The sequence below is a fragment of the Lichenostomus cassidix genome, chromosome 3 (genome assembly GCF_008360975.1).
Source record: "Lichenostomus cassidix isolate B80296 chromosome 3, HeHo_3.0, whole genome shotgun sequence".
Lineage (NCBI taxonomy): Eukaryota > Metazoa > Chordata > Aves > Passeriformes > Meliphagidae > Lichenostomus > Lichenostomus cassidix.
In genome coordinates this window covers 19,873,525-19,900,887 of record NC_139483.1, presented here as the reverse complement: position 1 = coordinate 19,900,887, position 27,363 = coordinate 19,873,525, and the positions used below count along the sequence as shown (strand labels likewise).

General features: G+C 36.6%; 1 protein-coding gene across 3 annotated transcripts in view; it reads right to left on the bottom strand.

Annotated features, from left to right (window-relative positions):
- USH2A (usherin) overlaps nt 1–27,363 on the bottom strand; it is a 383,112-nt gene that overhangs the window by 254,836 nt on the left and 100,913 nt on the right. For all 3 annotated transcript variants that reach the window (XR_014850703.1, XM_085054819.1, XM_085054820.1), the window contains exons 19-21: nt 25,616–25,773; nt 24,213–24,357; nt 13,983–14,213 (exon numbers count right to left, since the gene is read on the bottom strand). Coding sequence is in view for 2 of the 3 variants with exons in the window: in XM_085054819.1 (XP_084910945.1) it covers nt 13,983–14,213; nt 24,213–24,357; nt 25,616–25,773 (534 nt within the window). In the remaining variant the exon portion in view is untranslated. The remainder of the gene's footprint in view (nt 1–13,982; nt 14,214–24,212; nt 24,358–25,615; nt 25,774–27,363) is intronic.

Here is a 27,363-nt window from a genome sequence, read left to right as displayed (position 1 = left end):
TAAGCCAACTGTAGTACTGCCTGCTTGCACAATTAAAACTATTAATAAAATGAAGCAAGTTAACAATTTAGAATGCTGACAGAAGAATTTTGAAATTACAAACAAAGAAGGGTTCCTAAATCAAAAAGGAGCAAAGAGGAAAGAATAAATTAGTCTGTCAGTAGACAAACAAAGAAAGAATAAATTATTTCAAAATAACAATTTCACAGGATTTAGAAATAATGACATCACAAAAATGTGGTGACTGGGAAGAAAATTGCTGCGTTTAATTATCAGTTCTACTGTATCATCAACTTCCTCACGAGCACAGTTCCAAACACCAAGTTCCAGCCATTTCAGCACAGGCTGGCAGAGGCAGCAGCGTGCAAAAACCTGCTTCCTCCCACCTGTGACCAGCAAGGAGACTATGCCACTGCTTCTCAGGAGTGCACCTGGTCACAACTCTCACCTTCATGATCTCAAGCAAGAACAAGTTGCAATATTTTAGCTTACATACCAAAACCATAAAATGGAGGGGGGAGGCGGAAAGGGAAAAAAAAGAGAAAAAAAATCGAGAATGTAGGAGTTTTATTTACACTCTCTGCCACAAGCACATCATCCCATTTGCTCTGCTCACTACATGGACTCTCCATAGAATATTAGGTCAAATGTAAGGTCCCAATATTAATCTTCATGGCCATCCATGGAAGTGGTTCAAGATATCTCAAGAGTGCCCTTTTCATTATGTTGGTGACCTCTCTGAACAACTGCTGTTAGTTTCAAGGCTCACCAGAGCAAGACTGAGCTGCCTCTACAAGGACAGAGGCCCTGGAACTCTAATTAGAGTAGAGGAGTAGATCAAAAATTATCACAAATTTCACATATTTCTAAAACCAGTTTGAACCGAGATCTAGTCAGGTTTTTCCATGTCATACATTAAAACAAAAGAGAGGAGGCAAAAAAAAAAAGTAAACCTGTCTAGAGAAGAATGTTAAACAAGAGGTAAAAAAGAAGTGGGTACATGAGGAGTGAGAAAAGAAAAATGAGAACAATTTAGCTGAATATGTTTTGGAAGATACTCAGGTACCACTTGCAAACTATGATTATGGTCCAAGATCTCAATTATTTTCTACCTAACACATTGACATGAATATTCGTTAAAAAAAATCACTAAATGTAAAGAAATAGAATTACAGATTGTTTTCCATCCACAAATGGAAGTACAGAAGTTTACAACTCTGAATTCACAATACAAGGCAGAACTAAATAAACAATGAACCAAACCTTCTAACCTTCTTCCCAAAGATGTCCAATAGGAGCAGAAAATTTTAAAAAAACCTAAATGCCAAACTTTTCTATGCCAAAAGGACCATGTACTTGATATTAAAGAAATACAAAATCAGGTTGCTGACCTAAAATTAGTTATAACTCAAAAAAATTGCACTGGTTGTATAAAATCATCTGTTTCCAATTTCTAAGGAAGATTTTTGAAGTAAAACATTTTGGACTTCCAAATTTTTAACTTTGGTTGCAGTACCTTAACGTAATTCTAAATTCTGCATTCTTTAAAACCAAATAACTGTACTAATCTCCAATATAGTTAAGGCCAGTCTAGATAGCAATAGTTAGTGATTACCAGATCAAAGGCCTTACTTAAATCAATAAAGATAGCTCCTGTACATTGATTACCATCCAACACTATAAAAATATAATTGCTTACCTTGAGAGGAGCAGTGCAAATGAAATGAAAAGGTCATAATAGGTCAATAATTATTTAAATTAAACTTACATCTTCCTTCGTCCGATGGACCAACTCTAGCACGTACCGAAATGGTGGTGATTTACCAGTTTAAATAGACATATTAACATGTCAGCAAAGGGCTTAGCAGTAATTGGGTCAGCAATTTTAAGCAGTCAAGGTTCCAGGTTGTCAGCTTCTCCATTTATGCTCCCAATTAATCTTAAGGTATTATAGATCTTAAGTCAGTAAGCACAGATCTAACTACTTTAGATCAAATCTCATTTTGGGTACATACAGAGATAGATTATAGTTACTTTTTGAGATCTTTCCACAACAAATATAGTACATAATTCTCGATAATAGCTTTTAATTTAAAAAAGTTGTCCAACAATTTGCTATCAAGATCATGAATTCTCCAGTAATTTAGTTTATAACATTTCTCGCACTATATTAAATGGCCTTAACACCAGAACAGTACTATTTGGCAGGTTTGTGTTTTCATTCTAATGGTTATGCTAACAGTGGCTTTCTGTATTCTCAGTTATTATACTGTACAATTACTTTGCAGTTATTCTGTCAACATTACTGTTGATGGACAATTTTGGGGTTTTTAATTTTTTTCTAAAATAAACGTTTGCAAGTAAAAGAAAAAGAAATCTTTTCTGACCATATTTTCTTCATGCCAAATACTTTTTCACTGTTACTTTGAAGAATTAATTTACATCACTTTCATAATCTTAAAAACCAAAATTTTTTAAGGTTTTTGATTCCTTCTTTCTACGGAAAGAAGAGAGTAGAGAGACCTTTTTAGAGACTGTTTATCCTGAAGTAAAAAAAATAGAAGTCTAAATTTATCAATGTCAGGAAACAGCTCTTTGCAGAATGGTTAGCTACAAGATGATGGTGATGAAATTCTCAAAGAAAAATTATGTTTGCACAGAGACTTGCATCTTAGAAATTTAGGAGCTAAGAAAGAAGACTCTTCCATTAAATTCATTGTGGACACCAAATCATGATGGTTCACTAACCAGTAGAAAGGAGGGCAAAGGGTCTTTTCCTTGTCCTCTTAATTTTCTACCACTTCATGACAGACAATATTAAAAAAAAAAGGAAGACAACACTTTGAAGAACATAGAAGGAAGACAATCCAGGACATTGCAATGGTAAAACAAGGAGGGAAAAAGAGAATGGAAGAGGGAGAAGCAAGAAACAAATCATGGACAGTGACAAAATTCTGGAAAAATAGTTGAAAAGCAAAAGAAATCAAAAAAAGGGAGGAAGAAGTAAACAGAAACAGAGGAGAGAGCCTATAACCACTAATAAGAAGTCTCCTTATAAATCAAATTGAAACACATGTTGTTGTAAACACAGAATAGCGGAAAACCATTCACTCTGTTCTTCACATACAGATGTGCATCTAGTGCAGCAGTCAATGTCTCTCACAGTTCAGAACAGAAAGAAATTTCATGAATATTAAAGATTTCTACCCACTGACATCTGTATTCATCAACAATGCTCCAAATGATGGGTATGTCTGGGATTCTCCTATCACACTGGATTTTTTTTTTTATTACTATTCAGAATAACTATTTAGGCCACATTAACTAGATAAAAGTAAATACTCAAAAATTAGGAAATGCAAAACCAAAACTGTCTGCAAGAAATTAATGCATACCCAAATAGAACATGAATAATGATATAGTCTAAAATTATACAAACACACATTTCCCATAAGATATCTGCCTCAAGGATTTTATGATATTCAGCAACTAAAACAGAATTCATGTAGCAAATAAGGATTTTGTGCACAGAAGCCTGTCTTTTTTGCTGTGGCACTGTGGATGTTTAATGAAAGAGGGAGTATGAAAAGTGAATGAACAGTTCCACAGCTAGCGCAGTTCAACATCACTCTGGAGAAATCTGTCCCCATCTCTGCCACAAAGTTCTTAGGCAGTGTGAGGTAAACCACTTAAGTCAAACTCTTTGGAGTTATTCACTTGTTATGCACTCTTCATTTTCTTGAGTGCTTGCATTTCAACACCCCATGGAGATCTGTGGAAGTGTTAAGTGCTCCTAATTGAAAGGGGTTGGCGGAAACACTACTTTAAACACATGAACTACTCTGAAAACTCAGGTCCTGCCTATGTAAAACTCAAAATTAGCAAGAATTCCTCTTTTTTTTTTTTTTTTTTTAAACAAAGTCCCTGTTCATAAAATGAAGCTGGAAATGTAAATGTTGTAAAAATGCATATCAATGATTACAAAGTACTCTGGTACTCCAGTAAAAATAGCACAGAAAAAAAATTAAATCTGCATGTACTTAAGAATAGACATGTACAGTAAGACAGAAAGCCATATACAAAACAAAAAGGGAAAGGATTTTTCAGAACAGCTGATCCATACCATACACAGAACCTATAGAAGGACAGTATTTAATCAACTAGTTATATGCCATTGCAACATATAAACATAACACAGCTGAATGAAATTCATGCTGCATATTTTAACTCCATTTCTTAAGCTATGGGCGCTTAATTTTGCAAACTTAATTTTTCCCATATGTACAAGTGCAGACAGCTTTTTTTTTCCTCCAAATTACCACAGTCTAATCCTGAATGATAGTTTTGCCATAATGGAATTATTCAGTCTATGATCTGATTGATTTTAGACCTTAAATACTGAATCTTAACACACGTAAATTTTTAATCCTTTAATTTCTCTATTCTGCCAGTAATTGATAAGGACAGTCATACTTAGACAAGGTCTTAATTTAATCGCCCTGAAAATCAATTAGAAGGTGAAAAGCTTCCTTATATTATTATTATGAAAATTTCCTGATCAAATTCACAATGCAATCATAATCAATGCATGACATCTCGCACACTTTAGTCAATACATAATTCAGTAGTTACATCTTCATCCTTTAAAAACAATATGGGAAGGAATCTGTATCTTAAAAGCAGAAATAATTTAAAGGCTCAGTATTAGTCAAACACAACGTCTGAAGTCATTGGACTAAATAACCCATTATTGAAATAATCTAAATAAGGGCCAGGCATGTACCAGAAAGCATTAATTTCACTTCAAGTATCTCTCCAGCGAATACAGTGGTAATTGTCTCTTTCCTGCAACCTTGTTGAAAACTCCATAGAATCAGAAGGGAAATTCTGGCCTGCTATTAAGCAGGAGAGGTGAATTAGTCACCAACGATGGTGAAACAATTTCTTCACCCTCATCTTCACCAGCACAAAAGCCAAGGTTGATGCAAACTTAGGCTCACCATCAGTAAAGGGAGAATTTGTATGTGAACTATTACAGGAGCTTGGCCCCTACAAATTGATGGGACCTGACAATACCCACTTGAGGGTGTTGCAAGAGCTTGTTGATATGGCTGCAAGGTCAGTCTCCATAATCTTTCAGAAGTTGCAGAGATCGAGGAAAATCCCAGAAGACTGGAGGAAGGCCAATGTCACTCCCATCTATGAGAAGGGCTTAAAGGATGACACAGGAAATTACAGGCCCATCATTCCTACTTTAGTCCCTGGCAAAGTAATGGGATGAAGCTTCCTGGGGGCTGCCACAAGTCAGATGAAGTACAACAGGGAAAAGTCAGCACGGATTCGCCAAGGGCGAATCGTGCATCACCAACCTGACTACATTCCACAACAGTAATGTCCTCGGTGGATGTGGGGCAAGCAGTGGATGTTGTCCAACTCAATTTCACCAAGGCTTTCTATACAATTTGCCACTGCCTCCTCCTAGAGGACCCGACGTGTGATGGTCAGGACAAGTGGTCTAAGAGTGGGGGGGGAAATGGCTGTTGGGCAGCACCCAGGAGGGTGGTAAATAGCTCCTTTGCAGACTGGCAACCTGTAACAAGAGGGGTCACTCAGAGACCAATACTGAGCCTAAAGCTGTTTAATATCTTCATAAGTGATCTGCATGATGGGATCAAGCGTACCCTGATGAGATGTGATGATGACACCAAAATGAGTAGAAGTGGACACTTTGGAAGGGAGAGCCACCCTGCAGGAAGACATGGATGGAATGGAAGAATGGGCAAACAACCTTATGAAGTTCAGCAAAGACAGATATAAGGTCTTTCCCATATATACCCGGGAAAATGTAAACCAGCAATGCAGCACAGGCTGGGATCTACTCAGCTAGAGAGCAGCTCTGTGGAAAAGGGGCTCTTGAGGACAAGCAGCTCCATATGAGTGGACAGTGTGCTAGCAAACAAAGCCAACCGGATGCTGAGTTGCATCAACGAAAACACCTCCAGCAGAGACAAAGAAGTCATTATTCCACTCTACTCAGTGCTTGCCAGGCCACACCTGGAACATCGTGTTCAAGTTTGGTCCCTGCTATGCAAAAAATATGTGGACAGGCTGGAGAGAGTTCAGAGAAGGGTCACAAAGATGATCGGAAGCCTGTCATATGAGGATAGGCTGAGAGAACTGGGTTAGTTCAGCCTTGAGAAAAGAAGGATCAGGAGAGACCTTATCACCATGTTCCAGTATTTAGAGAGTGGCCACAAGAAAGATGGAAAGTAGAATCCCTTTTTAAAGGGAATCACAGAGAAAAGACAAGGAGTAATGGGTACAAGTTACTCCTGGGGAGAATCCAATTGGACACAAGACAAAAAATTTCACAGCGAGAACAAATGGCCATTGGAATAATGTTCCCAAGAAGTGGTGGATTCCCCAACTCTGGACACTTAAGATTCAGCTGGACAGAGTACTGGGCCATCTTGTCTAGACTGCTTTTGCAAGGAAAAGTTGGACCAGATGATCTTTGTCTTTTTGGCTATTATTTCTCATCAAATTCCTCCCTGAAAAAAGTACTTTGGGTTGTAAGTTTATTATTCCAGCACATAAGAATCTCACAAAAATCTTATAAAATACTGAAGTACTGGTATGGAACAACCATGACTGCTCTAGCAAATGAAAATCACTGGAAATAGTCAGTTTTATTTCTGCATCATCTCTCTGCACCATCACGAATTTGAGTTTGAGAATTTCTAGAAGCATTCACACACTCACTCCAAAAGGTGACCATCCACTGAACTACACCTTTCTATGTTCAAACCTGCTTCAGATTCTTTCTTTGATCTGTACTATTTGCTTTAACTGAAGTGAAATCAGCCTCCATTTAAAATGAAGTACATGGATCTCTGCCATGCTAGCTTTTCAACAGAGCCTTTGTACCTTCCACTGCCTCCTGTATTTTTTTTAAATTAAATACACATCATGCTTTTGTGCAGTTTTTATCTTCTAGCTTTTTTATTTTGTTTGCTATTTTCAGCCAGCTTTGTTTCCCTAAATCTGCCTCAACAAGTCCCTCTATCTTGCACCTTTTCTTAGCAGTGCACAAGCACAAAAGGAATCCCAGAAGATGTCATGCCTGAAGCAAAACACTGCACTTCTGTTAACCGTTTGTCCTGCTAATTCTTAGGCTTGAGACCTACAGAGAGAATGCCTACCATATTCCAAAATAACGAATCATGTTTGCACAAAATTAGCAAAAGCCCAACTAGAGTTGTTACAAAAGGGGGAGAACTGATCTTTTAACAACTATTGTTTTACTGTGTTTGTGATGATCAGATGACCCAGTTCTGTAACTGGTTTTGCACAGACAGCTAAAACTATGATCTAGTCTAGGAAAGGGCCTTTCCACTGGCAACTTCATATAACAATGGGAAAGCTCCTGCTTTTACAACTTCCACTGTACTACGCTATTGTGTGCTCCAAAAGCTACCACACACAAGCAGAAAAAACGTGTTTTAATCATGCAGTGCAGAATGTCACATAACACTGGCAAAAATCTACTTTGGCACTAAAGCCAAGAAGATGCAGAAAAAGAAACCAAACTGCACTCGTATGCCAAAGCTTGTGCTGCATAGTTGATCTGTTAAAGTACAAGAGGTAAATATGAAAAATAATACACAAGGTGAGATTATTTTGTTTTCTTCTTCTTCTCTGTAGTGGCTACAACTGAAAAAAAAAAAAAAAAACAAGAAAGAAAAAGCAGCTACTTCACACTGACAGAAAGTATGTCTGTGCCTAAAAAACCAGCTCATCTTAGTGAAAATATTACCCCTGTAACACTGGCAAGGTCAGCATCAGCTTGGCTTATTTGTTGCCTAAGTCCCTGTTGTGCATGTTCAAAAATGTTTTAAGCTGTTTTGTTCATAAAGCAGCAGAGTTCACTTTGTTGTGCTGGATCACTCCTTTTTCTCTATATGCAGCTCCTCTCTCGCTCCCTATCTTTAGGCTTCTTGGGATTCAAAAGGAAGAAAGGAAGGAATGTGTTTTTCAAGATGAAACTGTGAATTCATTTTAAGTACTAAGATAAAATTCTACCTAAAATCTCTGTGCAAACAGTTCTCAGGCAGAAAAAAGGATGGTTCTCCTTCTTACTGAAGCCAGCCACTTGACGGTGATATAGGAGATCTTTATGTTTCTTTCACAGAAGATGAAGATGTGGGTTCAAATCATTCTTTTGTGAAGACAAGAGGAGAAAATGTAAGAAGTTGGCATAAAAATTAAAAGAATTTCTAAGGACAAGTCCTGTGGCAACAACCTAGACAGAAAGGACACAACAAAATGTGAGGTCTCCATGAGCTTTTTAGTGTATGATTTAATGCAAAAGTCTGAAAAATGATTGGCACTATTAAAAGTTCCCTGACACAAAGTATGTTGTTCAAGTCCACAAAACAAATGTGCTCTCTCAGTATTCAAAAGCTTGGTGTAAGAATTTCTTTTACAATAGTTTCTCCCTCAGAAAATCTTGTTTACTTTCTCCAGTTCAATGCAATGAAATAAAAAAAGCTGATTCTACAAAAGCTATGAAAGGAATAAATGCCAGCAGAGAGACAAAGAATAAATAAAGCCAAACTAAGCAAAAAAGGTCAGATTTCTCTCCTCCTCTTCCAGTTCTCTCCATCTTTTTAGTATAAGGCTGAAGCAAACAAATTTAACTGCATTTGCTGTAAAGATGTGTCTATAGATTAGGGAATCCTTGCCATCAATCTGGAGAAATAGATGGACCACAGGTGGACTATAAAAGTGAGTGAAAAACTGGCTAAACAGCAGGACTCAAAGGCTTGTGACAAGTGGCACAAAGCCCAGTGGGCCGCATTTACAAGGAACTGGTACTGGGACCAATTCTATTTAACAGTTCTATTCATTAAAATGGATCCCAGGCGATGGGATGGAGTGTGCTGTCAAAAAGTTTGGAGGCAATTAAAATAAAATAAAATTGAGGGCTGTAGTGGATACTCTGCAACACAGAGAAACCTTAGCAGGTTGGAGATATGGGCTGCAAGAAACCTTGTGAAATCCAAGCAGAGGCGAATACAAGTCCTACAGTGCAGTTTTGGGTACACTGACACTTAAAAAAAAAAACAAACAACAAAATCACACACAAAAAAACCAAGAAACAAAGTTCATAGGCAGAAAATTTTGTATAGATAAAAGGGGGGAAAGTAAACCAAAAGACAGGTCAAATTGGAAACTGGAACAATATTTGGAAATATATTTAGCTACGTATGGAGAGAAAACTCAAGCAGACAAAGGCCTTAACAGGTCTAGCTGGACTCACTATGAGCTGGAAGACCACATGATTGCTCTTCACCACTAAATTATTACATTATTCTGAAGTAGTGATTAAAATTCATTTCTAACCATCTCAAATCATTCATTGTAAGAATAAAAGCTGGAAAATATCTAGTGGAGAAAAAATAAAATAGAAGCAGAACTTGTTCAACTCATGCAACCTTCCCTCTACAAGGAAAATTGTCAATAAAAAAAAAGGCAATTCTTTCCTACTAAAAGTTATTTGGTGAAATGAACATCTTTCCTAGTTTCATTGGGTTAGTCTGAGTTTATAATAGGATATATGTTTGGAAAACATTTTTAGAGGTCACAGAAACAATCCACTTACTCCAAAGCAGAATCAATTTTACCCAGGTTATTCCTGACAAATGCTCATCCAACTATTCTTTAAAATCTGCAGTGTCAGAACTTTCATTTCTTCCCACAACAATGACTTCTTTTGCTCAACTAGCCTGAATCTTTCAGAAAAAAAAGGTAATGTATCTTGCTGTATTTTAAGCCTATTATGAGTACATTACATTGCTGCTTTAATCACAGTAAACATGAAAAGTTCAATCTCTTCTTTAAAACTGCACATTTTTATATATTTTAACACCATTACCATGTCTCCTTTTAGTCTTAACTTTTCTAAACTACACCTTTTGCTTTGGCCTCTCCTCTTACATTGTTTTAGGACCTCCAATATTGTTCATTTTCTTCATATTCAGTCATAATGCATCCCATAAAGTTCTATTGGGATGCTGGAAAAGGCCAAGTTATTTGGCTCCACAAACTAATGAAAATATCTGCCCCTTTGACTAACTATGGAATGTTTGCTCAAGATCCTATGGAGGGGAATTTGTTTTCCATTCCTGCAAAGAGAGGTCACTGTGATGAAGAGTTATGGGGAGATCCAACACCAAATGACCACAGCCATTCTCAGCACTTCTGCTCAGAACAAATGTAAAAGATGCCTGTGCAGTGTTCCATGGCAAACTCATTAAGAAACATCGTTACTGGAAAGACTCTCCACTCTGAGAAATGTCTGTGTATCTGAGCCAGAATCTGGCAGTAAAAGCACTAGCACGGATATATATTATTTTTTTTAAATACACATTTTTAAGACCACTTTACAACACTAAAAATGCCACTGCAAAAAAAAATTCTCCTTGTAATGCTTAATATATTAACATCTTACCTCATACAGTTATTTTCTAATTATTACAGAGCTGAATACGCATCATGTAGAGGTTAGCAAAGATTACATAGTCTAGGCCAGACATACTTCTTTTTAAGTGTATTATCCTATTTCAGAAAACTTGGATTCAAAGCAAGGCCAAACACAAAACTTTCTTCAGAGCAGACTGCATTTTGATCAATATTACATGAATAATTTTGTTTTAAAACAAGTAGCATCCAAGAGGAATGACATTTGAACTCCAAGCTTGCCTGTCTACACCCTGTATAAAATAGACATTACTTCTTGACGACGAGAACCAGAAAGGCAAACACATCAGTGGCACTGCAGCATTCTGACACCACACTCACAGCCACAGCACACAAGCTGGACCAATAAAAGCAAACCACACAAAAGAAATAATTTGTAAAACCTTCTAGCTATTCTAGAGGGCCTTTTAAGTATAAAATTCCACATTAAATAGAATCTGAACTTCAGCTCCGCATATGTTAAATCAGAATCATAGCACTTTGTTGTCTTGTGGGGAAGATATGAAGATAAACACCTAAATACCCCAATCTTCAGAGTGATGGGAGAGGGATAAGTTCCTTAGCTTAAACAAGAACACCAATGGCTCTCCTTTGCCTTGTGGTATTTTGATAGATACAACAAATGCTGTTGTACCTAAGAACTTCAAGGAATGCAAATAAGTACTAAATATCAAGCCTGCATCATTTGGGAAATGATATTATACATGACTAAAACCCTTCTTCACAGTTTGAAGAGCTGAAAAGTTGCATGTGGACAGTTCCAGCAGAAAAAAAAATTACCTGATTTCCGCTCATCTAATGTGTACTCAGAACATATCTTCCTGTGCAGCTGGAGGCTTTGTTACAGACAGGACACTGCTTAGTGTAGCCAGTGTTTATTGAATAACCTCTTTTTTTTTAAAGATGAATTTGGAAAATTTCCCAGATGATACATCTGCCCCTATTACTTGCACCTTGGACCGCAAGACCAGCCAAGGGAGGTAGTGAGGACAACTGCATTTATTAGCAATGAATAAACTGATCCATCTTTTTCTGGATTAACAGTGGGAGATCCCAGACGCACCAAGAAGTATCTGTCTGCTGACTGACACATACAAGCTGGCACACTTTTGTGTCAAAAATGTACACAGCTGCATGCACACTAAAGCTGTTCCATCCATAAAGCACAATTGCCAACTGCTTGTCTTCAGAAATGGGTAATAAGAGAGTCTCAACAACAAAACAACTGCAGAGTTCAGTTAAAGGATATTTTTCATCTGCTTTAAGTGTCTGTCTTTCTAAACTATCCTGGATTTGCTATCATTTTCCCCTCCATCATGTTTTGGAAGAAGGACAGATGACCTACTTAGACAAACACAGATTTATATTTCTCAAAATCTTTATTGAGTTGCCAAACCCAAACTACACGTTTTTAGGTACCAAATGTAGACTGATTTAATCTGATTGTCAGGCATTACTAGCAGATGTCTGGAAAAATTTTCTAGTGTGTTTTAGTTCTAGGTTGTCTCCAAATACTCTGAATAATAGCTGGTAGAAGAGAAAGAACACAATCCAAAGCTATGATAAATTGTATTTATCCACACAGCGTTATCAGCCATCAGCTGCCAATATGAAGGGAGGTTTATTTTAACATCTCCCAACCTGTCAGTCCAAACTCTCTCAAATCATCTCAGCCATCACAATAAACTTTACTCAAGGCATTAGTCTCAGCTTATGGAGCATAACCAAACCCCAGAGTGAATTGACACTTGGGTAGATTGGTGTTGGGCTTGCTTGGTTACAAACAGACAGGTACATTAACAATCTCAGTAGTGCAACATCCTCTTCCCCATCACTCTGAGAAGTATGAAATTCAGTGATACTCGTAATTCTTTACCTGTTTGATTATTTAACTATACTGCAGTGATGGGGCTGACTGAAGCCCCAGTGAGAAAAAGTGCAGGTCACAATTCCTTTGGTATTTAGATCATCACAACTGACAACAGAAGAAACATATCAAAGGGGTTTTTTTCTAAACATATAGTAAAGGGTGCAAACTGATGTCAGGAAAACCACTGAGCAATTTGGATGAGGAAAGGAGCCCAACAGCTGTTCCTACAGATTCCCATGCAGAGACAGGTTTTGCCAGTCAACACAGTGTCAATATTTAACTAACACATTATCACTTGTTATTATTATTTATCAGTCAAGTAAGCACCTAGCTAGAAAAAAAACCTCAAGTCATTTTCAACTTAGTGTTTTTCAAGTCAGATTTACCTAATGATCATAGGCAAGAAACTGATTTCTGTTTAAACAAAACCTGAATTTGCCCATACACACAAGTACCAAGTGCTCAAACATCTTTGCCAGAATTACCTGTGGTGACCCTGAAGACAAGGAATGTCAGCTGAGTGCTCTTCAAAGCTCCAGCGTTCTTTTGAGCATCAACAATGCTGCACAGTTTTTGCAGCCCTTCTCTCTCTCAGCAAATAAGGCTTAGTGCCAGGTTAAGTTGTGTCACTGCCACTGGTGTGGCCTCTGCACTATCAGTGCGCTAGTAAATGATTGCTCTTACAGTTAGCTAGATTCCTTTTGGATTTCCCCTTCCTGCTGTCATTCTCACAGCCTGAGATAAATACACACACACACACACACACACAGATCTTTCATACACTTTTTTTTAACATCTTCAGCTCTGCTGTTTCTTCGTTTAAACATTCATACTTCATGCACACACACGCAAGATTTCACTTACAGTGCTCTACAACATCTCAAACATGCAACTAAGTTCATTTTTGCGATAAACATACTGTCTACATATTTGCTTTATCCCAGAAGGGAAGGCATCAGCAAATTATGAGAACCGCAGAAATAGGACATAGGTCTACTTCACTGTGAAAATCTCCTGGTTCCAAAATAAAGTAACTAACCAAGAAAAAAGAGAGAACACTCAAAGGCTCAGAAACAGTGGAATTTTGTCAGAATGCCAGGCTTTTTTCTTTCCTTAACAAAACAAACAGGATCACAACACAAATGTTCTGAACCTGAAAGACAGAGCTTTTTGAGTGGTTATGCAGCCCCAGGAATCCTCAAACAGGTACTAAATAAAACACATCTTAGAACTCACAGCAAATGAATTAAAAAGTTTTTATCCCAGAAGAATAAATAGAATCTCTTATATTTACAACTCTGAAACTATGAAACTGGTGAAATATGCAGCAATAGTTACTGTCATGTACATCTCTCTGTCCAAACAAAAGGGAATAAAAATCCCACATGTCCAGTGTCTTGCACAGGCTTTTTAAGTGTGAATCAAAAATGCTCATACATCACTAATCATAACATTAATAAATTAAAACCTACACATTTTAACATAAAAATTTTGTAGAACATGATGTGAGATGGTAAAACGAATGCAACATACAATTACTACATTTTCTAATTAATTTTAACTCATTTACCTGTAAAGTAGGTGTTGGTGGGGAGAGTGGAACTAGCAAATCTGTAATACCCATTTCCTGGGAAACGGATCCCTTTCATTACTTCTATATTCATTGCAGCTAAAGATGAGTCCATCCTTTCCACCTGGTAGATGGGAGAAGGCCCATTAAGCTCTTCAGGTTCATTCCAAGATATCTTTACTGTTGTGCTGTTTATTCCTTCAACACGAGGGGGACTAAGTTTCCTTGGAGCTGTGGATAAAAAAAAAGTTATCTAGGTATCATTGTCCAGAACACTTGGGAAATCACTTATTGCACATAACATCTTTGCAAAACACCGTGTTTTGGTTTCTCATCTTCTTAAGAATAAACATAAATATCCATAGAAGCTTAATTAGGGGAGAAGAAAAACCTCAAAATCTTTATGAGAAGAAAAACCTTCTTAATCTTTATAAGAAACTTACTTTGAATTACCCAAGAAATACTTTATTTGTTTCTTCTTTAGAGAAATGTCTATGTAATTATATATAAAATATTTTTGTTAGGGATCTTTAAAAATATTAATCAACATCTTCATAAAAAGTAAATTTGTATTCCTCCCTTCCTTGATTGGCCTCTCACGCCAAACTCCCCGTGAGTACGTATCTATGCCTTTCACAAGTGGATGTGAAAGAGAGAAACCAAAGGAAAATCCGAACAGTTATTTAACTCTTGTTACATCTCAGTATGGCACATGACAAGAGGAGTGTCTTGTCACTGGACTTATCCTCACCAAGAGGAGCAGAACAGGTCTCTGTCCACAGTACTGCAGGCCCATCAGGTTGTTCTCCTGATCTGCACACCAGACATCAGCTTGTGTTCAGATAATTACTCAGTTCAGGAAAACAACCCTCTCTAATTTTTCTCCACCAATTCTGGTGCACACCAAGGCTCCAAACAAGATTGTTTCCACAAAGGTAGCAGCGTAAGAGAGTTTTACATTATTAGATGATATTCCTACCACTAAACCCAATACTTTGATATTCCTTTACACACTCTGATGGCATTGGCTACTCTATAGTGGAGTTATTAACCAAACTTATTCCATTTTTTTTTTTAATAAAATACTGTACAATAAGCCACTGGAGGGCAGCATGACCTGTTTGGATAATGGCACAATGGTCATACAGGTAGAAAGAAATGGACCATCACTGAAACAACAGAAGACATCATCTGGAAAATATGAGAACACTCTGCTAACACTCTGCTATGTATAGAATCTATATACCTCTTATCTTGCCTTTTCTTCTTCCCCTTCTTTCCCCAATAAAGAGAAGGATTTAACAACAGAAACTTCATTTGTACCCAGGAAGAGAAATACAATGACAACTTGTAAAAATTACTTGTTCCCATAATGACGCAGTAAAGAGCAATAAACGCCTTTCAAGAACAATAAAACCTGAATTAAAATATGGGGCTTCAAAAACTGACACATTACTGTACAGCCCAGCATTGTACATAGCATGAGTTCTTTAGAGAAGGAGAGATTGCTTCATTTAAAATGAATTAATAACATCCTTTTAAACATTCCCACATTTCCAAGATCATGAACATATTTTTCATTTTTCCTATTTGCCAGTAGTATAATATTTCTTTCTTTTGTCTTTCTCTTTGTCCCCCACACCTCATAACTTGATAGATGTTCTTCTCGGAGAAAGGCAGTGGGGGAACTGGGAAACTGCCAATGGCACTATGTGCTGTAAATTCCTGCTTAGGTATCATTTATGACTTCACAATCTAATTAGTATCTCACGCGATGGTAGAAATTTACAATGTCAAAATTGAAGTAATGCAGTGTGAGGTCATAAGCTTTGCTGCATAAGTAGGGCACAGCACTAATGAATTGTGGTATTAATGCACAAGTTTAAATAGAAAACATGGCTTAACAATCAAAACTTCACCTTTGAGGGAACCAGCCTACGTCAGCATTTTAAATGCGAACTGAAGAGGTTGAGCCCTCCAGTTCAGATTACTGATGGCAAAACAGAAATGCTAAAATTCATTATTTTAAAACACATACAGCTGACTAGCACTCATGACAATAACTACATCTTCCTTTAAAGTCTAGTATTAATAAACGGCAGTTACTTGGACCATAATTATGGCATCTCTGATACCCAAACCTGAAGCTTTTATGGGGCTTATGCAATTAACTACTTAAATGCATCGTAACACTTGCTTCTCTGACAGGGAAGTATTGATTTTTTAATCATTTTCAAGTCTCCTCTAGCACAAATAAATGTACTACAGTTACAGTTAATGCACTGTGTACATGCATTAAACACTGGCATGACACAATTTATTATTTTGTGATATATGGAACACAAGACTACCCTTTCAGAAAGTAACATCCTTGCTATGGCATTAGTATTTAAACTACAGTCTCCTTGATGCTTGAGAATTGTGCATCAAGACAGCAGAAAACTGTACAGAATAGGTTATGTAAGTATTTAAAAACAAATAGAAATGACAAAAAAAAATACTAAACAGAAAACCCAACTGCACACAAAACCAGACAGGTTTTGAAATAAATCTGTAGCACTAGCCCAGCAGAGTACTATATGCTAAAATTAAAAATATTCAACACTAAAAGATACAGTATTTATTTTCCTAAAGGTGTCACTGTGGTACCTGTAGCTACTTTCTGAAAGATGAATCGAATATATTTTACCTATTTAATTTTTTTTAATCACATTCTGTTAAGACACATCTGTCAAAATAATGAGCGTATTGCATTTTAGTGGATTCAAAGTCACATTTTTGTGTATTTTAATTATGTAGTTTTAATGTCTTGCTATATAATACATATTTAATATATTATAAGGCTAAAACACTGTTTAAAAGCCCATGATTGCTGCATGCCATTGTGTAGCAGAGGGCACAGAAAAGACCAATAAAGACAGATGGTCCATACAGCTTATGTTGAAGTCATATATCTAAATATAGATGTTGCTACACAGGTCATTACAAATAAGCCTTTCCCATGTGTTTATGCACACACATGTACACAAAAATGAAGTTGGTAAGTAAAGAGCAGTTAATTTTGTTTTGTTTGAAATAATATCATTTTAGTTTTAGGCTCGAAGACAGATGCCAGCATTTCGCTCTGAACAGATGGTAATTCCATCTAATAGTGCATCTCTGTATTAGTAAGGTCTGTTGTGTATACAAACAGTAATAAACACTAGGTAAGGATCAAAATAAATTTTAATTGTTGACATTAAATTCTGGCAGCCATGGTTCTAAGGATACAATACTCCTTCCTCAAGTCTGTCAGGTTTACTAATACAACTGGTAAAGCTTTTCCATACTCTGCCAGATTCTTGTCCCAGGAATAACATATTTACACTGTGGCTAAATTTTAGAGGCTTACATATGTTTGAGTAACTCCTGCTCAGCATAACATAGGTAGGTATTTCTGTACTCTTTCACTGAAGCCTTCAATTAGACACTGAATAGTTCAGGAAGGTAACAGAAATAAAAAGTACACAGTTTTTAACTGTTGTTAAGTTGAATCCAAAATGCATATGTACAAATGAAAAGAAAAAAAATTTGAGGACAAAAAGTTACTGAAAACATCTTTTCATATTGGCATTTACTTTGCAGGTAAAATTACACACCTCACTATGGGTCATCCACTTCTTTTTTGTTTCCAGTAATTAGTCCAGAGAACCCCAAGTTTGCCATGGCATTTCCCATGTGTTCTCCTCTTTTTCTGCACTTCACAATGGTATCAGTCATTTCAACAATAAATGAATCAAGCAATAATACTTAACGTGTTCTGACAATATTTGGAGTTTTAAGAGATTCAAATAGAGTTCCATTTTGGGCTCTTCCCCAAAAGAGAATAAAACCCACCCACAATGGACATCAAAAGAAAATTTAGTAACATGGACATGTTGCAATCATATTTCTTTTAAAATAGATGTAATACACTGTATTTTTTAAAAATCATGAAAAATATATTGCTTCCACCATATGGGACAACCAACGACTCACCAACCGATTTAAGATGCAGCATATTGAGCTGACCATATGTTACAGTGCTGTTGAATGGCTGAGTGATTCATGCCCGTCACATTCTAGTATATCAATTAAAGCTCCTTGAAGTCTGCATGATTTGTGTCTCTGTTATTAAACCCTGCTAATTCATCCCACTTACACATCTGTTATAAATCTCTAGGAGTGCTGCATGATTCATGGCAATCTGTGAGCATGGTACAGCAAATTCTTCTCCTTGTAATTAACAGTAAATTGTTTTACTGCCATGCAATGAATTTTTCAGTTATATTGCAAATGAACTCCTAAATGCACGGTTCTTTCCTAAGAACTGACTTATATTATTAGGCAATTAAAAAGTATTGCTTTGAACCAAAAGCTTTTAATCAAGAGGAATGCAACTTAAACATAGCTTAAAAACGTTGCAAATTTGACAGAGAGGAAAAAGAACAAACTGAACTGGTTTGAGCTATTTTCTGACATATAATATGTGGTTGGTAGGGGAGAAGAAACAAATAACTTTTGAGTCCCTACTGATTTTCTGAAACTCAAAGAGCAGTTTAACTACAGCTTGAACACTTGGCAAGACAGGTTTGAGCAGATTCTATTTATCTCAGAAGTTACTTAAGTCATCTGTCATTACGAAATTTCTCAGATTACTTTACACTTTTCTAATTGTAAAACAGCGTCTTTATTCTTGGAATAAATAATTGGATAATTAGCCAAGCTGAATCATCAGAGGATTCCAGTGCTGCTCAAGTGTTCTTGTCAAAGGTGAAGCAAATTCATTTCAGCTTTGCCTCTGTAGCTTTCTGAAGAGGCTTTGATTTTTTTCCCTGCTACATTCTTGGCAGCAGCCTCAAATTCATGAGTCCATACATCAAGTCAGTAGTTTAACAACAAATGAAATTAAATTCAAAGAAGGGAAACTAATTGAAGGACAGCAACAAAAGTGTTTGGTAATGTGCTTTTTAATATGGCATGCCACATTTGCATGATAATTTTTCCTTTTTAGCATGGAGCAGAAAGTGACTAGCTTAATGAGGGATTATTCAAGACAGGAATGAACAAAATGCATTCATAACTAAGAACAAAGATTGTATTATGAAACGGAAACAGGCAACTGCCGAGAAGTAACTGGATGATTGGTTTATGCATTATGAATAAAAAGGTAGAAAAATATTTATATTAGTATTCACTAATGACTATATATACAAGATTGTTGTAATTAAAATTATAAATTAACATATTAAGAGTGCTTGTTTAATCACTTTGGGTCCTATTCACAATGAAGAGACTTATGTACTGCATGCAAAACAATCTGTGTTTCCAGGCCAGCAGCAAATGGCCCTCATATTTCTCTTCTGTAACAAAGGAAACTATACATTTCTTACTACCTGTTTAATGGGTATTGGTGATTTATAAAATTGAGGCATAGCATTTTGTAGAAAAGCCATCTATGACAGACATAAACAAATGAGGCTTTTGAAAAGGGCTTGCACTGGACCTTACTCATGAATGGAAAAAATGGAAAAAAATGGACAAATTACTCAGATTACAAGGGTAATCAAAAACAAAACAACATCAAGGAGCGTAAGACAGCCCAGAATTACCCCGGCAAACCCAGAGGCAACTCCAAAGCCCCCAAATACAACTGCTTGAGAAGTCTGCCAAGAAGCCAGATGCAGCTGGTGCTGGAAGAATATCTTCTACAAATTAGCTTCTGAACCCTGTAATTGCCATCAAAAGCAAAAGATCAGGAATACAATGTGCTGGGGTAAATGGCAGCAATCCCAAAGCCATACTTTGCTATGTCTTAAAAAGTGCTTTTTAAACTAATTTAAAAAAAAAATAAGGGCAAAGGAAAGGCAAACTTAATTACAAGAAATAAGCTTAGTCACACAGTAGCTAATGAAACATGGCTGTATAGATTATTTAAGGCAACCTTTGACTATAGGATTTGAGATCAGTAGCATAAGCAATTGTCCTGGTCCAAGCACTCATATGGCTAATTTCATCCTGTTGAAATGACAGAAATTGATAGGAATAAAATTATGAAAAAAACTGAAAATATGCAATGTTTTGTATTGTTAATTCATAATTTCATGCAGACACACTGTCACAAAAAAACTTTCAAAGGACCAGTTCTCTCACTGGTACCAGCTAGTATAGTTCTATATATTCCAAGGTACCAGTTCAGAATTCTGTGGGGGAGAAAACCACACAACAGAAAGAGCTTTTGATTAAAAAGATAAAATCAAAAGATTGCCTAAGACCTAGTAAAAACTATAGGCTGAATGCCATTCTCAAAATTAAATAGGAATTTGGACACGGTAGAACCCAGATGGAGGAATAAAGTAAAATTTTGCCCTATGTATTGAGATAAAAAATGTATAATTACTGTCCAGTATTGCTTTCAGTTACATACAAGCAGATCCTCTTGATGATCTTGGGGTAGCACAGACAAAAACAAAGCCCAAATTGGATTCCAAATTTTCAAATAAGGTATCAACAATGAACTTTTGCCTCATCTATCAGTCAAGGATTTCAGCTGCATGAGCACAATACTGTGGAGCATGAAAAGCATTTCAAATACCAAATTTGAATTTGGTATTTCAAAAAAGGATTGTGGAAGCTGTAGCACCTTTATTTACCATTTAAAAGACTGATTAAAAAGAATGAAGCACTTCTTAATTAATTACATATTTAAAAGTCTACTGTTTACGTATTTCTATCTGAACAGAACAAACTGAGGTTCTCTTTCAGTCTAGTCAGCTTCTCTTCAAGTAACAGAGATGGGTAATTCTCTTCTTCTACTATCTTTATCTGCTTGTTTTGGTCTTCCATCCCAATATCACATTTACATGTAACATTGACCTTGCTACACTTTTTGAAGCAGCAGGCATGAATGTTTTTTATTTAGCCCACTCTCCTGGTTTCATATGCATTTGTAACAGCTTCCATTCAGCCTTTTTAATAAAATAACTCCATTCTTAATAATTCTGTTTGTTTCCTCACTCTCTCCTCCCATTCTTCTGGTTTGTCTTCTTTTATTACCACTTACAAATATTGTGGGTGTATGTATTAGTGAGGATGAGTGTTTTTCTTCATGACACAAGGACATATGGACAATCTGGGTTTTCTTTCACTCTACTCCTGAAAAGCTACTCAGGAGATATTCCCAATACAGATGCCTCTATTGAACCAAGTTAGAAGGAATCTACTCATTCAGTTTGCTTCTGGATTTTAACCAGTTGTAGTCCAAGAGACTTCTCATTGAAAGATCAGCAGGCTCTTCCTGATGCTCCTACTCCCTTGGGTACGATCCTTAAATTCTGCTCCTGCATGAAGTAGTCTCTTTTCTTTGTCTTTTCAATCTTGTCTCAAAACCACTTACTTTTCTTCCTCAACAATTTTCTTTCTAGTGATTTCATACCCTTGTTTCTGCCTTTGTTTTCATTTTCTGTCTTAAAATATATTTAAAAAAATAAAAAAAAACCCCCACAAGTTGACAGAGAAAAAGGTTAGATTTTGAAGAGTAACTTTTTTATAACTAGTCCTCAAATAAACCTAAGGGATCTGAACAAAGCTTAAAAATTACTTGAGACTTGTAGTGGCATATCTTAGAAGCCATTGGCAATTTCAAAAAGCAGGCCCTTGCTAATACACATCATTTGGACATGCCAAAATCAGAGTCATCAAGATAGCCATTGATTTAAACAGTTCATGTGATAAACCAGTATACTCCATTCATACAAGGGGCATGGAGATGGTTTTCCATTATGGTTCTCCCCTATCCTCCTGAGGATCAGAGGAGAAGAATTAGGCTAATTTAGTATAACCTCTAGCCCAACTTGAAACACAATTGAAAGCTCCATGATTGTGATACGATGCAAGAGGACCATCATGCTGGAACACATTTCAGTCAAGACTTCCTCCAAAAAGCTGCCTTTGCCAGGGCATGGAGGGAGACTGGCATCCAGCCAGGAAAGCTGTCTCTTTGCCAGGGAGACATTCCTTCATGAAAAAGAGCTCCCCAACAGTCCTAGAAAGGCAATTTTAATTTCATTTTGCACCATTTAATAACAAAAAAAGAAAGAATAGAAATGGACTGAGATGTTATTATCTATTTTTATAAATTACAGAGACTGGTTTCACCAACTCTGTTTCAAGTTTTAACTCACTTTGTGATCACATAAGTAGCACTTCTTTTAAATTGTCTTTGGAAACACATTTTTACAGAATGAAACATGCACACCCACCAAAAAACCCAAAACAATAACAAAAACAGACTGCCACAAAAAAACAAAACCAAGAAAAAACCAAACAAAAACAAACAAAAAACAAACCAAGAAAAAAAACCAAAACAAGCCAAAAATAATAATTAAAAAAAACCTACCCCCCCAAAAAAAAACCACTGGATAGATGAAACAAATTTCTCCATAAACAAAAAATATGAATGGTGGAAGATAAAATTGCATGCAAAATTAAAGTTTTTCATTTTTCAGTTTGCCAAAATTTAAGACATTGCAATAACATGCTTTAAAAACATAAAAGGAACACAATACAGGACTGCTTCTTTTCTTTTCTTTCAGGGCTTACAACAGTAAATAAGAAAAGGCTTCACTGCAAAACAGCTAATAAATGGGGACATGCCTGCTATGCTATTTTGTATTCTCCTGTCTTCTCTAATGTGATAGGTCTCTAAGCATTAACACAACCAGGGAGGAGATGGCCATAAACAAGCTGTCAAGCATAACTAAGCTATTGTTTCTGAATCTTTTAATAAATGTATAAATGCAAAGTTGGATCATTTGTAGTAATAAGGTGTGCTGTTTAGGTGATATTTGTTACCATGGTTATCAGCAGACTGGAACACCATTCCTTTCATGGCTGTGTGGAATGGGATAAAGTCATACAAGTAGGAGGCTCTGTGTATGGCCAGTCTTCCACATGAAAACAAATGGAAAGGCAATGAAATAAATAGACAATGAAGAACTGAGGACAGACTAGGGGCAATATTCCAACAATATCCACAGCTTAAATTTCACTTCAGCAGAAAATTTCAGATTTTTTTCCTATGTGAGCCCAAATTACATGAGAGAGGTAATTGCAAAGATCATCATCACAACATCCATATGACAACCCCACTAAGTGCTTGCCATTTTTAGTTAAGCATTCTAGCTAATATTATGAAATTAATTAACGTGTTTTAAATGCCTATACAAAAGGAAACCAAAGTGTTAAGTGGTGAGCTCTCTCCAGATGACCACCAATACGTCACAGTGTGGTTTTGAGCTTCTATTTATACTATTAAAGAACCATACTGGCTACCTCATTCCATAAATAAAGAGACTTGTAAAGCTGATATTCCCAACAATTTCTCTCTTAAAACCCTTTTGATCCCCCAGTGCCCAAGAAGTAAGTTTATGCCAGTCCTTTCTTCAAAGTAAATACAGGCTTTCTCTGTCTCTGTTCTGGACTGATGCATATTTTCCCCTAAATTTGTAGACAGTACCTTTGAAATCCATGACAATGCTATTGAAATTAACTTGAAGACTGAAAATGCATTAAGGTGCACAGGAACATATACACAGTTTCTTTAGCACTGTTTCCACAGATATGTACATACATATCTACAGAGCAAAATTGCAAATCTCAGGGGCTAAATAAACAAACATTTTCAAAAAAAGCAGACCCAAAGCACATGTGTCACTTCTGATTTAGATACACAAACACACTATGTACTGATGTTACCTTTAATAGAAAAGCCATGCAACTTCTCCTGCATATGTTGAGCAAGGCATTGGCACAGCTGGTGCATTTGACATTTCTTGTTATGCAAACACGACATACACACTGAAAACCCCCAACAACAAATTAACAACTTCTTAGCATTATAAATGAATGAGTGGATGCAGCCACATTTATGTACATTCATTGTTTAAACAAACAGGAAAAAAGTATACATATCATAACTTGCAACTGAGACAGCAGTACACAAATCCTACTGCCATAGTAGAGTACCTTAAACCTCCACTGAAAACATTTTGGGTTTAATCTGTCAAAACAAACAAATAATAATTAAGCAAGTCACTTTGTATTAATACAACACCTACCCCTGCCACTGTGCATCAAACTACGACCATCATAATGGTATTCATTAGTAAACTGCGTGTCAGCTTTGCACTTTGCTACAGATTGTTTCCTTACCAGCTGCCAAGGTTTGCCCCATGCCTGGCTCACTGGTTACACAACCAATTTGATTGCAGAGAGTAACAGTAAAGTTGTACGTCCTGAAAGGTTTTAATCCCGTTGCTATGTAGGAGAGCTCGTGAGCCTCAGCTATATGCAAAACCTGCAAAGCAAACAGATTGGAAGACAACGGTTGGTTAATAATATTTTCATTCCTGTCACTTGATGGCATGTTCCCTAATAAGAAACTTGTCTCTGAACTTGCAGATTCCTTCACTCAGATGTGAGAAAGCCTGAACAGACCAACTGAGGGAGAGGATTATTTTGGAGAGTCTGAACAAGCTGGGATTTAGGTGATAATACTTCCCATCACACTGTTTTATGAGGTAATAAGCCAGTTCCTGAGTGGATAAATGAGGAAACAAAGTTATTGCCTCATAAAACTGTGTGGTGGTGCAGTTATCACTACAAACAGTGCAGCTACAATCGAGATGACGAAAATGACACTATTAAGTTGTGAAATCTGACCACCATTGAAGGAGTGACATGATTAGCAGGCATTAGGAGGGAGGGGAATAACTAATACCTACAAACACTTGCATCTGCTTTATTTTAACATCAGTATGATCTATCAGTGGGAGGGGAACTGAATAAACTGTAGCATTTTAGATAACTTCGTTATCAGATGTTTTTTAGATGAAGAATCTTGCATGAAGCAGTGGGCATTAATGCACTGTTACAACAGCCCCAGGAACAGTGGTATCCCCACTTGATAGGCAAATAAACTAAGGCCCATCTGTGGTAATACCAAAAGACAAAATCAGCTCTGAATGAGAAACACAATATGAGGGCATCAGATCCACTCCCACATTCTGATTATGTATCATGTTTCTGTTCACCCCTAAGCTTTCAGTCTACCACTAATGCCATGGTATTTGTTTGACAAACCCAGTTACTCAAACATTACAGCAGTATTTTAAAGTCACATATTTTGATTTTTTAATTCTGTTTTTTTCTGGTATTTTAAGGTTCCCCACCTCAAATATTCATCCAGACAAGTACCTTCTTAAGGAAAATGTAGATTGCTACAACAGAATATGGCTTTAAGCATATTAGCAAATATAGCAACAATATAGAAACAATAGATACAAATATCAAGGTAATTTAAATGTTGTTGCACAATCTCATCCCTCCTAATTTTGAATATCAACTGCTACTTAAAACAAGTCAGATCAGAAATACAATTTAAAACATAGAAGTAGCACATAACATCATAACAAATTGGTAAGTGGAAAAGTTAGATCAGAGAATATACAACAAACCAGGGAAAAAAAAAACATCACAACACCTCAGAGGACATCAGGTTTTATCAATTTTATTATTACCAGTTAGGAAAAACTTAATGTAACTAACAACAATACCTGGGAAAATGGTGGCAAGGAATTTTGTTCAGTCATCAAACTGATGCTATACCCCATCACTTCTCCTCTTGCTAAATTATCTTCAGGTTTTTCCCATGACACATTAAGGGAATATGGTGAAAGAGGGAATACTGAGGGAGATGGCATGAATGCTGGGGCTGAAATAAAGTTAAATTAATAATATACATAAAATAGATGAGCAATATGTATAATGCAAGCTTCCTCGTTGTAAAACACCACTTCAGACAGTAATTTCTTTTCCTTTTCTAACCTTATTTTCAAGTCTAGCTGGAATTTTTACCTTATTTTGGTAAGTATCTCATCATTCTCCTGTTTTCTACTCAAGCTGTGAATGCAGGATAAAACTCTGTCTACGTCTTCAAAGAAATACTAATCAACACTACAGCTCTATCCCCTGTAGCAGGTAGGAAAGTACATACGAATGAAAAGGTCTTGAAGAAAAACTTCATGCAACATGGGAAAAAACTGATAAAAGCAAAAAGTGTTCAGTACTTCAGCATCTTAAAAGCAATTCTGTTTGCTAGGCCAGTTTGAAATTAACATGTCTCTCACTTCTTACAGAACAGTTCCCCTGTCTTCCATAGTGAATCTGTTAAAGGATTGTTTGCACTGCAGTTAAATCCCCACCTGATTCCTCTGTAATAATAGGATACCAACTCATAGCACTTTTGCTACGTACAAACAACTGCACTAATGGACCTCTTCTCAAATACAATTTAACACTTTTATAACATATAATATTTAGGAACAGATAAGCACAAAGACTCATTCTGAAGGAGGAATTAGTTTAGCCTGCTGTTTTGCTTGGGCAAATGATTGAGGACGTGATTTTCAAGCTAACACCAAAGAGCATAAGTAATATAACAGAGATGTTTAATTGCCAGTCATGGGTTCTATAAGTCTGAAAAACATAGATTTTTTTCTGAAAGCATTGAAATAAATTGCTGATATTTCAAATATGTCAAATGGCAAAGCTCTTTTGAAAATCTGAACAGAAGGGTCACAGTAAGAGAGGTTGCTAACTGGTTACACTTTGATAAAAAGGGGCCATATTCTGACACTTGGCCTCTATAAAACCACATGAAGAGCTGTAAAGAGTTAAAGAGCACAGTTGGCTGTCTCACACACTGCTAAGGCCACATGGACTTTGCCATGAGATAAGCACAGAAGGGAGTGGCAAGATGGCATTAACTCCAGGCCTGGTGGATGTGAGATCTGCTTTGCCCATCCTGGTTAAAGCATCCAGACAAAATTTCCACTTTGGCAAACTGTGTCAAGAAGCAATCACTCATACACATATCACTGGTCAAACAAAGATCATCCCAAGTTATGGGACAGATGGCATTTGCAAACACCAACTACTGAAGCTCCCCTGAATATGCCTGCCTGGATACCTGGAACCCGGACTGGTAAAATGAGCCACCATAGCAAGAACTTGAGGTAAGATAAAGATGGTACTATTGGCCAGGTGTTATCTCAGACCTAGCCGGAGGTTAACAAACCTTGGGGAAAAGAATGTATCAGTGATAATAGACACAAAGAATGAAAAATTTATGGGCCACAACAAAAACTAACTTTGTGTTGAAATCAGTTCCAACTGGGTAAAAGTCAATTCCATTGGGGAGGTTGTGACCACCAACTCACAGCCCATCAACTCAAGAAACTCACCAACACAAAAGAAGAGAAAGACTTAGCATGTGGACTAATTAGCATTAGAAGCAACAGAA